This window comes from Athalia rosae, chromosome 3 (assembly GCF_917208135.1).
Source record: "Athalia rosae chromosome 3, iyAthRosa1.1, whole genome shotgun sequence".
Taxonomy (NCBI): domain Eukaryota; kingdom Metazoa; phylum Arthropoda; class Insecta; order Hymenoptera; family Athaliidae; genus Athalia; species Athalia rosae.
In genome coordinates this window covers 647158-659278 of record NC_064028.1, presented here as the reverse complement: position 1 = coordinate 659278, position 12121 = coordinate 647158, and the positions used below count along the sequence as shown (strand labels likewise).

The following is a 12121-nucleotide window of genomic DNA, read 5'->3' as shown; positions in this document are numbered from 1 at the left end:
TTTGCTCATGAATACAAAAAATACGTATATTAAATTGCTAATCTTACGGATATGAAATTTTTTATTACAAAATTTCATGTGATAATGTACAAATCATTTATTATGGTTTAGTTGCTAGATAGAATTGACAGGTAAAAGACTTTTGCATATCGTTCGATCATAACAGGATTTTTCTTATTTTATTTTTCGCACTTTCTAATTTCAATTTCCAATGAGAAATGGTACTTATATTCGAACCTTGCCAGCGATAACGATATGCAAACTTCATTTAGATTTGTATCACGTGTGGATGAATAAGTGATAACTATACGTTATAAGTGAATCAGTTCCTACATTTCCACCGTATAGTTGAACTAGATTTACATATTTCCAGAATTAGCCTGAATTAAAATCACTGGTGAAGTAGGACTCCATAAATGGAAATATATGATACTTCGGAGCCAATTAAAAGTTAAATCTACGTTCGTAGATAATGAAGAGGCAACAGCTGCACACAAATTTTTTACATAGGCCAGACATTAGACAAATTCACGTCGATCTTTGTCTGGTGTTCTTTCTTTATCTTTGCGGGATTATAGTAACAAACGCGATAAATCTTATTAATTCTAAGACCATTTAAATCATAATTCAATATATGGTAAAAATCTATAAACTGAAGGGATGTTGTTTTGTACAATATGTATCATATAATCATAAACACTCACTTAGTTGTTATCCAAATGTTATATCTAAAGAGTAATAAAAACAAAACAAAAAAATCCAAACTCCACTTTTACGAGCTACCGACCCTTTGCTGGTGAAAAATTGGGGCTAATAAATAGAAATAAAATTCAGGAAACATGGGCTTAAAATTTTGTCATTTTTTTATTATGACTAACAATAGTAATACACAAATTGAAATATTCAATAAAGCTTCACATCATGTAAAACTCACATCGAGTTGTTGATCAGTTCATTGAAAGACAATCCATTGTGATAAACGGAAAAAGCCTAGTAATCACCAATGGAAGCAGTGGAGCTGAATACGACATAAATAAAGAATAGGACTTCTTGACGAAACAACGTAAAGAATTATATTATAATAAACAACTTGTAGAGTTCATTGTTTTATCTTTCTACAAATTCGTCTGATAACAATAATTAAGGCAGTATATCACATAGGAACAATTTTCTTTTCATTTGGGCACCGCCCCGAAATCGTCTCTGAAGTCTTTTTTTTTAAATATTTTACAATACTCCTGTACACAAGAATTTATTATCTCAAAGGTCATGGACTGATTCACTCACTTATTTCTGTCAACTTCACAGATCGATTTTTTTCGATATCCATTACAACCTCGAGTATATTTAACAGTTGTAATTAATTGAGAAATCGCGTTAAACAATAGGAGAGAGGGCAGTGCAACTCTGGCATATTAAATAAAGAGAGTTATTATTATTTTCTTGTGTTACCGTAAAGCTTGGAACTTCGCGGCAAGTTTCTGCATGAGATTGTACATTGTCATTTATAATTCTTCCTAGATCAGTAATGCTGACAACTGAGGGTAGAGATAAGCCACAGAAATTGCAAATTATATAGTCCAGATACTCTGATAAAACAGTCTTTTGGCAAATTGGACAGATGACTCCATCACTCATTCCTTCCTCTGCAAACAGAGCTAACAATTCTTCCTCATTTTGGGCTAGACGCTCATATTCTTCCATTATCCACAGTTCTGCAAGAATAAGAATGCGCGTGTCGTTAAAATTTCATACCTGGACATCAATTCTGAGACAGCCTACCTTGCTCCGCAAGCATTTCATCTTCTATAGCAACAGCTTGATCTGGATCTAATAGGTCTGTGGGTGAAGTAGAACCACTCCACTCTGACGCAGCAAGATCCTTCATTTCCTCTCTGACAATTTCTGTCAACACTTCTTGGACGTATTCGTTTTCACCAAGGCCAGATCTACACCTATTGAATAGCTGTCCCCGTTTTTGTCGCATTCGGTCTCTGCATCTCTAAAGTTTTGGTGAACGATTAATAGGTTTAGAGAGCTTTTGTATAGAGATAATTCGAAAAAAATGAAAACAATTGTAATGCTATTAAGTAACAAAGTATTCAACGCTCCATTACATGAATACCACAAATGCGCGAACACACGTAAGGTTGACTTTCATTCATAAACTCGAAACCATTGACGAGTACAAGTGGGTCAGACCTTCACTAGGATCGGTCACTGGGGCAAAGAGTGAAAATAAAATACTGTACTAACCTGCCTCAGTACTTCCTGCAACTGAGGAGAACCTTCTCTAATTTTCCTCGCCATTTCCCTGTTCTTCAACTTAGGGGACGCCGTGGGACTTAGTAGAAGATTAGCCATAATCAAATCGGATAATACCTTGAATTTGTTGAGTAGAATTTAATTCGCTCTGTCAACATTCAATAACCATCCACTGCTTTCGTAAATCTTTTATTTCCCCCGGTATAAAAATCAGTGATCACACCGAAAAGAATGTCCTCTGCACATACAGCGCCACGTCGTGATTAAGCTTCAAACACTGTGTGGGTCTAAAGCTGGAAAGCTCGGCGGCGACCCGTTTCGTTGTCGATTACTGTAGTCTCGAAATTCGAGTCGTTCAGACGCCCCCAGAGGTCTACCTTTTAACCCTATCGCGGGGAAATCACACACATGCAGGTGTGGTGGAAAGAGTAGTTCCAAGCAAGTGTAGTATGGTTTGGTGGCGGTGTGGTGTGGTGTGGTTTGGTGACTGGTGAGTGCACAGCAGTAGAGTGGACGTGATAGAAGTTGCGACTACCGAGGGTCACCGAGGTACAAGTTTTCAATTCCCTGTGTAACAATATTGTTTTATATATTTTCTGATCGGTCGGTTCGTCAAGGGTATTTTGAACCCACGGTGGTGTCATTAATGTGATATCTGTACGCACAGAATGGCAGGAGTGTTTGATATAGAGTTACACGACGCTGATACGGTGGTCCAGGATGATTCGGACGACGATGTCATCGAGATTGGAGAGGTAAATTTTACGTAGCTTTGAAGCACGGTAAATGAAATTGCACCAAATCTCGTCCGTGTATCTGACGGGGCTCTACCAAGCTGGAGACTATTTATTATAGATTCTAGTTTTACTTAGAATAAATCAAGTAATGCGACGACCTTAAACCTAACCATGCTTTCTATTGCCTACAGGGAGAGTACGACGATGATCCCAATGTCAATGCTATAATCGAGTAAGTTTTCCACACATCATTTTCAACCATTACGAAACCACGCTGACAATATGTTTCTAACATTTATGATATCAAAACTATGCGTTAGGAATAAAAATACCTCAAATCCTAACGTCTATTTTTAGAATTAGCTCACCAACAATAAACCGCATGTTTTGTGTTTACTAATTTAAATAACCTTATAAAGCCACTTGCTGTATGTTAATCATATGGAATCTACGTTCCTATTAGTACCATAACCCTCGTTTTCAATTCTTTACAGTATAGCTGAGTTTTGTCTTCAATTTTTCGCTCTCACAATATAACCAATTATACCAAAAATCTTGTACATATTTCATTCTCACGCCAATTACTGTACTGTTGACAAAAGTCTTTCTTTCATTTTTCTACTAGAAACACAGAGAACAGAGTTTCTGAGACCATTTTGCATCAGCGTGCGAGTGATTTTTTTTTTTTCCCCCAACTACAAAACTACGTCATTAATCAAGTTGGCCAACCAATTCAGGCATTAATTTTATCATTGAAACGATTAATTATGCACCAATACTGGGGTAGGCCTGGGTAAACTTTTGATGAGTAAACAAATTTGAGGAATATATACATATGCACGTAAATTCAATGTTATTAAAATTCAACATTTTATCTAAAGTCAGAGTCTATCCAGAAATAATCTATTTATGGAATTACTCGCACAAAGGATTAAATGACCCCAATGACTAAGTGTTTATACTGCCATTTAAAGAAAGGGAAACAAAATTAACTAAAGTAAATTGCATTGTATTCACTTTCAGTCTCATGCTCAACCAACAATTTTATTTTTCTCAAGGGTTAGTGATTCGCGTATAATTCTTATCTTCTGATATCAATGTCCTGCTTTGCTGATACAATTGCTGACAAATGCTATCTTTCACAACACTTTTCAATCTCATCAGAGATACAATTACATAAGGATAATTTTTGAATGCCTTACATCGCAAACATTGATTCAGGATCATCGGAAGAACAACAGATGATGCAAAAGCATTGATAACAACATATTTCTTAGGTCTGAAGATTTGGAGACAGTCCAATTGTCCGAACAAAATGTAAATACAGGAAAGGAAAAGACTGGTCCCCAGGATTTCGAACTACGTAAAGTTCTCGGAAAGGGAGGATATGGAAAAGTTTTCCAAGTTCGTAAGGTCACTGGTCAAGATAGCGGCACAATTTTTGCTATGAAGGTTTGTGAATTTATAAGGAAATAACAAAATAATCCTTAAGAAGCCTGGCCGATCTTGTTCGTTCTGCTGTATTTACGTCTTCGACATAGAATTACACTATTGTATTTCAACAGGTACTACGTAAAGCGTCAATAGTTAGAAACCAAAAAGACACAGCACATACCAAAGCAGAGAGAAATATATTGGAAGCTGTAAAGGTGAGCCTGCTCTTGCAAATTTATTACGACTGCAATCATTTTTTATTGACTGAAAATTAATTTTTATCTGATTTTCAGCACCCCTTCATAGTTGATTTGATGTACGCATTTCAAACGGGCGGCAAGCTATATTTGATTCTTGAATATTTGAGTGGCGGTGAACTGTTCATGCATTTAGAACGTGAAGGAATATTTCTTGAAGATACTGCCTGGTAAGCCCGATATACTTTCAATTTGTTTTGCTATTTACATTCACGATACCAATTTTTTAACTACTTAATATTATCACAGTTTTTACTTGTCTGAGATTATACTGGCCCTGGAACATCTGCACATTCAAGGAATCATATACAGGTATGCATTCAGCCAAGTTGTCACTCAATATTCGGATTTCATGTGATCAAACATTGCCATTATTGACACAATCATGCGTCCATTTTCCCAGATGAATTAATAATAAACCGCTATGTTATATTTTTATGTGGTTTTATGAAAAATTATTAATTTGAAAAAGCTTATCTTCTTTGATTTTCATATAACCGAAAATGTTTCGGTTGCAGGCATTATTCATTTTTTCAAATAAGTAGACGTCTGGCACATTCAGCCTTCTTTTCCTCAACGTGCAATGTTTTTATTTATTACAATTTTCAGGGACTTGAAGCCAGAGAACATCCTTTTAGATGCTCAAGGACATGTGAAATTGACCGATTTTGGATTATGCAAAGAACACATACAGGAAGGGATAGTCACGCACACATTTTGCGGAACCATAGAATATATGTGAGTATGAAGCTGTATGCTCTGTAGTTTGTGAATAGTAAGAATTACATATTATAGATTGAAAATATTCTGAATTATGTAATCACTGCTTCTTGACAGGGCACCAGAAATCTTAACGAGGAGTGGGCATGGTAAAGCAGTGGACTGGTGGAGCCTTGGTGCACTGATGTACGATATGCTCACTGGTGCTGTAAGTTACATTTCCTTAATTACGTAAAAATTACATCGATTTTATACGTACTGAACTGGTGATTTTCATTTTTCGAATTATATAGCCGCCATTCACTGCTGAAAATAGAAAGAAGACTATTGAAAAAATCCTAAGGGGGAAACTAAGTCTTCCAGGATACCTAACCTCAGACGCTAGAGATCTCATTCGTAAATTACTAAAGGTGACTGTCGACAAGCAAAAAATCAGCAATCATTTTATGTCTTTCAAAATATGTACTCCAGCTTTGTCTACCTGATGACATGGATATTTATTAGCCAACTTTTTTTCATAAACTAGAGACAAGTACAGCAAAGGCTAGGGTCTGGTCCCGGCGATGGAGATGCAATTAGAATTCATCAATTCTTCAAACAAATAAACTGGCAAGACGTAGCTTCTCGTAAACTGGAACCACCCATAAAACCATCATTGGTGAGCTACTTATATCATGACCGAATTTTAAATTTCAGGGTCATCTCTGTTCCCGTATGTAACACTGTTTGTATTTTCCACTTTGCGCTCTAGAGTTCTGAGGATGATGTCTCACAGTTCGACACCAAATTCACCAGGCAAACACCAATAGATTCTCCTGACGAGTCTACACTAAGCGAGTCTGCCAATATGGTATTTCAGGTATGTGTCTAATTGCAGCCATGTTCTTCCTTTGGATTTTCGTCACTCGTGATTCTTACATGCCAACATATTTTTTGCTTATAGGGTTTCACCTACGTCGCACCCAGTGTGCTGGAAGAAATGTATACGCAACCACGTGTTGTCAAAGCCAGGAGCCCGAGAAAGGGTGTTCTTGGCAGTAGTCACAGCAGCAGCCTACGTAGCTTTTCACCAAGAACACCTCATAATCATCTGCACCCTACCTCGCACTTCCAGCACCATAGGTAAGCGGTTGTATCCTTTTAGATGCCTTGCACGCGATATTTAGTTCTTGGTAAATATTAACAACCTATTTTCAGGCATCACCCGATGGACCACAATACCATGGAAGATGCAGAAATGATGGAGGTAGGCCAATTACCAGGTCATGTATAGTGGTCACAGCGCAATAGTACTGGCTCGTGCGCAGCTGCTGGGCTTCTATGACCAATCTTAGAGTCTAAAAGAGGCGTTTTATAAAATGACAGGAAACTTGTAATAAAATTGTGGATAACATGCCACAAGAGTACAGGATAGCGATTAGCGAGTGATTTGTCATTTAAGACGGATCGTTGCCATTATTCAAACATGAAGCTTTTTCACGTTATCATTAGGTTAACGATCCCGGTGTCAATGCGATTCACTGGCGCTGGTTTGAGGGCTGAAATTACACGCGAATCGCTATACCCGCCCAGCAGCAACATTTAGCTAATTCATTTTTTTAAATTAACTATAACAAATAATTATAAATATATTAGTTAAGAGATTGTGCTTGAAGAGCGGCGGTGCTGCCTGCGAACAGATCCAAATAAGGCCTACAATTATGACAGCTTTTCAAATATAGAATCATGGACAAGAGATTGATTGTGATGCCTGGAAATATTTCTTTTTCAGTCCATTATTTGTTCTTTTTTTCGTTTTTTGTTTTACAATCATTTTTTTAAATCAGTAATAAATATTTATATACATATATACATACATACACATGTATGCTATGTATATAAGCAATGCAAATACCCTGTAAATCTAGGCGGTCTCGGAGATATTTTATTTATTTATATTTATATATATATATATATGTATATATATATGTATAGGTATATACATACGAACACCGAGGAACGTTAAGATTATAGATTGACAATTATTATGGCCTGAGGCTGCTGCGGCTGTTCCGCCACTGGCTTGAAGCTTGTTCCACACAAACTGTTCATTAAGTGAGAGTAATCCGCCACAGTCAAACTATTTCAGTAGAATCTGACTACGAATTTACCGCAGTTTCCATCGCAACTTTTTTCCGTACAAATTCGTGTTTTATTTCACAATCGCACATTCTTTGTAGATATATCTGTATTCGTCAGTCGGTCATTCAATTGTGTGCATACTATTTTCAAGTCTTGTTCTATCATCGATTGTCATCATATCATCAACGTTAAGAAAACAAAAACAAGAGTGCTAAATTAATTTTGCTTTTGTTCCCTCCACATGCAACCGTGACAAAGGTAAATTAGAAGGTATTGAACAACAGTTCATCAGAAAGTACTAAGAAAAAAACATAACTATCGTTATATGTACTTATCATTTTCTGGTTGGACAAACTTTCATTCAGAAGTCTCTGCACGTTGTGTCAAATGAGGCACTTCTTTTCACACCTCTATGTAAATTGCAAGTATAGGCGACGACAGGTGACAACTGAACTCTGTATCTGTCTCGCTGATTCTACTGAACTGGAAATCTGTGTAAAACGATAAATGAACTTGTAACGACCGCGAGTTATGAAAATCACAACCACTCACTCAGACTTCAGACTGCCCAAGTGTTCACCAGCCACCATAGCCGGCTAGCATTACCTTTTACATAACTAACTACATACATACATAGTATATACATTAATAATATTGTAAGAATAATGATTGATTGTATTATAAAAAAAAAAAGAAAAAAACGAAGAACGCATATCTCGAGTGAAGTGACAATATCTTGTCTATAATTTCGTGCTTTGCGGTAAAGATTGTAAAGACAACAAAAAAAATGAATAATAATAACGCGACTCTTACTAGTAAACTAAAAACGTGCCTACAGAGTTAACGATGTATAATATGATTTATTATTTGGATGGTTTAATACCACTACATTTATACCTATCTACTTGAATCTTGATGAAGCTACTTGGATCTCGTAAAATACTTGGTCTTGTTACAACACTCTTGAATTGCTATAGATAAATAAATATAAAGCAACCTAATAATGATATAGGCATTTAATACTATATAATTATTGATAAGTTGATGCTACTACTATCTAGATGAATTATTATAGCTTCATAATTTCGTTGCTCTAAAATGAGATGGTGAAACATAAATTGCAAGATTGTGCACAGAGATTTTTAGTTCTACTCAGTTAAATGGCCTAACATTATTTTAATTTTCTCAAGAATTGTACCTAGTTATACTTTTTGCAATTGCCGATTGTTAGCGCTAAACTTGCATTTAATGAATCATGACTGGTGATACTTTTTTCTGATTACCGGAAATCGTAAATTATAGCTGAAAATTATGACAGAACACAGCAAACTTAATATTCGTAACGTGGACCTCTACTGGCAAACGCGTTATACGGCGAATACACATTATTCCTTTAATGGGTCAATCGTTGAGTATAACGCTGAGTTAAAACCTCTCTTATACATCGAGAAATGAAGCGTAAATTGCTATTGAATAAAATGAATAAAACGCATTCGCTCTTTTATTAGAGCAGAGAATAAATTATTCTCTATTTAAAATGTATATAAAATGGTACCACACTGATCTGTCAGAGAAAGGAATAATTATTGAGGTATATCAATGACGAAAGAACTGTTTGCAATACTCCTAGTTCAAAAAAGGCTCTACAAACGAAAATTTGATTCTAGTGAAATGCGAGCAGAATTATTATATTGTCAAAGAACGTAGCATTGTCGAATTCAGTGTGATTTTTCCCTTAGTTAAATCACCCTGCAGATCGGCGATACATTTTGCTTTAGAGTTTAATGTGACGAAAAACTGTGGCAAATCAGTGGGGCACAACGTATGGAAAACCATTTAGAATCTGTGCTTCTCGATCTATCCAATACATACGTTTTTCTGCTTGTAGGGCTACTGGAAATTTGTACAATAAAAATTTAGAACGTACCATCGCTACGGAATCAGTTCCATCGTATCTAGTAAATCCTGGTACTAGCAAAGCCCTACGAACCAGAATTTTATCTCTTTCACACCACCTTTCCAAGTTGTCTACTGGTTTATCATTTCTGACGTAAGTACAGCAATAACTTGGTAAAAAATGGAGGAACACTTAAAATGAATTGTCTACTGCACTACTGGCATGCTACCGGATGAGATTTCTGTCATAATGAGTAACATTGCCACTGATGTGAGGCGATCAATGTAATTTTACCATGACAATGTGTCCGAAATGTATTGACTAGTAGGTGGATCGACTATGTTATCCTTTATCATACCTATATCATGGCATTATACTAAGGCCATAAAGTTTGTATAAAAAAAATTTACAATATTAATGAACACTGAGCAGTTTGCTTTTACATCATAGTATATTATTGATATTAAAGTGGCATGTGGCAACATTACCAGTAGAAATAAATGCTTAAAATCCTTTGAAATTGTCATCGATATTAAAAAAGTAGTTGAGTTTTCACCTTCCTAAATGTCTAATCTTCTTTTCTAGTATCTTACTGTGAGCTGCAGGCCACTTATTTCATCAGTTTGTTTGGCTCGAGTGACTTTTTGTTTATAAGAAGCTGTGCTGTCCTGAGCATACTGCCCTAGCAGTGGCGTTTGCTTAGGTCAATGCTATTGTTTATATTATGTTATTATTTAGAAGCCTACTTTATTAATGTAATGGACTATAATGTATATTGTATTCAAAATGTACGCTATGCCTTTTTTGGGATTCATTGTTGCTAAGTGGAAATAATGATGAAGATGTCGTTTTAATTAAAGTGTTATAATACACACCGCATGACTTGCAGGAAATGAATGGTGTGAGATTGTAACAAACAATTTTTATACAAATGCCTAACTGGATTTTATAAATTCTTTTGATTTGTTATTTGTAATTGCTAAGTAGTCTGTTTGCTGTTGAACTGTGAATTGATATTTAAAAGGTACACAAATAACCAGTTTGGATATCTCTTTGACGCATAATTACATTGTTACAATAATGAATTATGAAATGTTGAACATTTTTCTAGAAGACATTTTCATTCTAATGAATCCTACAGAAAGCAAAGATTGAATGGTACTCCTGGAAAACGAAATTTTTTCTTAAGCTAGTACCACAATAGCAATTGAGATAATTTAAATATAATAAAGAAGAATAAGTCTGCAAATAAATGTGCGTTAATTTGATACAAACAAGAAGAAAAGTAAACGAAATAATCATTGTTTGATTCATATTTTTTTAGTATAGTCAAGGGTACTGTAATAAAGTAGTGTAATAATTGTAAAAAAATAAGGGGAAATAATTAACTGTAAGAAGTTATACATACATAAATATTACTTCGCATCAAAATGTTTTTTGGTGTTTGAGAATTTGGTTTCAGTCTCAAGCTGACGAGCGACAAATTACATTTACTGGTTCGTTTTGTTTTCTATCAAATTTTTTTATCAATAATGCGTGTCTGAATTAAGGGAAATAAATTGCTATCTATTCTGGGCAGATGTCTGTTTTGTCGTTCATTGTAGATCAAATAAAATAATACTTTATCACTAACATTAAAACACTGTTACTAATCCTAGAATTTTAGAATACTAGAAGTTGATTAGGAAGTATTGATTCATATTAGATATTATTCTATCATAAAGAGCCTCGATGAAGTTCTTAATTTAAAACTGGTCGTAATTGAATATTATTTCTTAAATAACGCACATTTGCTTGTAGTCTTATATGCAATGTGGTGTGTATACCATACTATTATCATACTTCGTTCAAATGGCTTATTTATTCATTGATGTACAAAAATACTGATCACCTCAAAATAAGATGAAATAATACCAATATAATTTCAAAAACATTGCTGATTCAAATGATGACAAGTGTACAAGTAATTTTTTATGTTATCAATGGCTGATGATTATACTAAATAAGAAAGTAATATTAATATTTACATCAGAATTTTATTTAAATCTGAATCTGTTTTATAATTTTATAATGGAGAAATTATTTACGCTATGTCTTATTAATTTCATCACTAGAAAATGATAAAAACGAATAATAATAGTAACAACAACAACAACAACAACAACAACAACAACAATAATAATAATAATAATAATAATAATAATAGTAACAACATTCAATTAGTGTTGCGGCTTACAGGTGAATGACTATTGAATAATATTATTGGGATTGAGTTATGAAACCCTAAGTTGTAAAAATGTTATAAAAATATTGTGACAAATGATATTTTAAAATTTACAAAAAGGATATTTTGATTTGATGAAAAAAAAGGAATTTTGCCCCTACATATACAAGTGCTTCCGGTAGTGTTGTAAGTAAATTATAAATTTACAGGAATGTGTTTATGTTCTGGTTTTGTCAATTAAAGGAATTAAACATTATGCCAAATTAAGTAAACATCTTTTACTTAAATTGAGGCTATCGAATTATTTGCAAGACCACTGCAAACTATTTTTCCCGAAATAATTAATGATTGTTACATTCTTCAATTTTTTTAAAATTGTTTCTGTATATGCCTACACCGCTGTTAAATTTTTATACATATTACATACATATGTATGTATGTAATATGTACAACTGCTGAGATACAT

At 34.4% G+C, this 12121-nt stretch overlaps 2 protein-coding genes across 3 annotated transcripts; one reads left to right on the top strand and one right to left on the bottom strand.

The window, feature by feature from the left end:
• Window positions 1–174: 174 nt before the first annotated feature.
• LOC105685526 (RPA-interacting protein-like) lies at window positions 175–2567 on the bottom strand. Its single transcript, XM_012399690.3, has 3 exons — window positions 2257–2567; window positions 1783–2002; window positions 175–1715 (listed from the first exon to the last, which is right to left on the bottom strand). The coding sequence occupies exons 1-3, from the start codon at window positions 2362–2364 to the stop codon at window positions 1378–1380; spliced, it is 666 nt and encodes a 221-aa protein (XP_012255113.2). The 5' UTR covers window positions 2365–2567; the 3' UTR covers window positions 175–1377.
• A 134-nt stretch (window positions 2568–2701) lies between these two features.
• On the top strand, window positions 2702–11922 carry LOC105685424 (ribosomal protein S6 kinase beta-1). Of its 2 annotated transcripts, XM_012399484.3 has the most exons (14): window positions 2702–3020; window positions 3194–3234; window positions 4280–4454; window positions 4568–4651; window positions 4730–4863; window positions 4943–5005; window positions 5303–5431; window positions 5531–5621; window positions 5707–5823; window positions 5940–6071; window positions 6165–6272; window positions 6357–6535; window positions 6611–6659; window positions 9423–11922. In XM_012399484.3, exons 1-14 carry the CDS (start codon window positions 2934–2936, stop codon window positions 9444–9446), a joined length of 1413 nt encoding a protein of 470 aa, XP_012254907.1. In that variant the 5' UTR covers window positions 2702–2933; the 3' UTR covers window positions 9447–11922. The 2 variants fall into 2 exon arrangements, with proteins under 2 accessions (XP_012254907.1, XP_012254906.1); XM_012399483.3 differs by having other exon boundaries at window positions 2707–3020; window positions 6611–11922.
• The last annotated feature ends 199 nt before the right edge of the window (window positions 11923–12121 follow it).

Excerpts from the sequence above, each read along its gene's own strand:
- LOC105685526 (XM_012399690.3), bottom strand. The coding sequence starts at position 2,364 with ATGGCTAATCTTCTACTAAGTCCCACGGCGTCCCCTAAGTTGAAGAAC. Across the intron at positions 2,003-2,256 it reads TGCAGGAAGTACTGAGGCAG|AGATGCAGAGACCGAATGCG; the intron begins GTTAGTACAGTA and ends CCAAAACTTTAG. Across the intron at positions 1,716-1,782 it reads TGAAATGCTTGCGGAGCAAG|AACTGTGGATAATGGAAGAA; the intron begins GTAGGCTGTCTC and ends TTATTCTTGCAG.
- LOC105685424 (XM_012399483.3), top strand. The coding sequence starts at position 2,934 with ATGGCAGGAGTGTTTGATATAGAGTTACACGACGCTGATACGGTGGTC. Across the intron at positions 3,021-3,193 it reads ATGTCATCGAGATTGGAGAG|GGAGAGTACGACGATGATCC; the intron begins GTAAATTTTACG and ends TATTGCCTACAG. Across the intron at positions 6,273-6,356 it reads CTGCCAATATGGTATTTCAG|GGTTTCACCTACGTCGCACC; the intron begins GTATGTGTCTAA and ends TTTTGCTTATAG.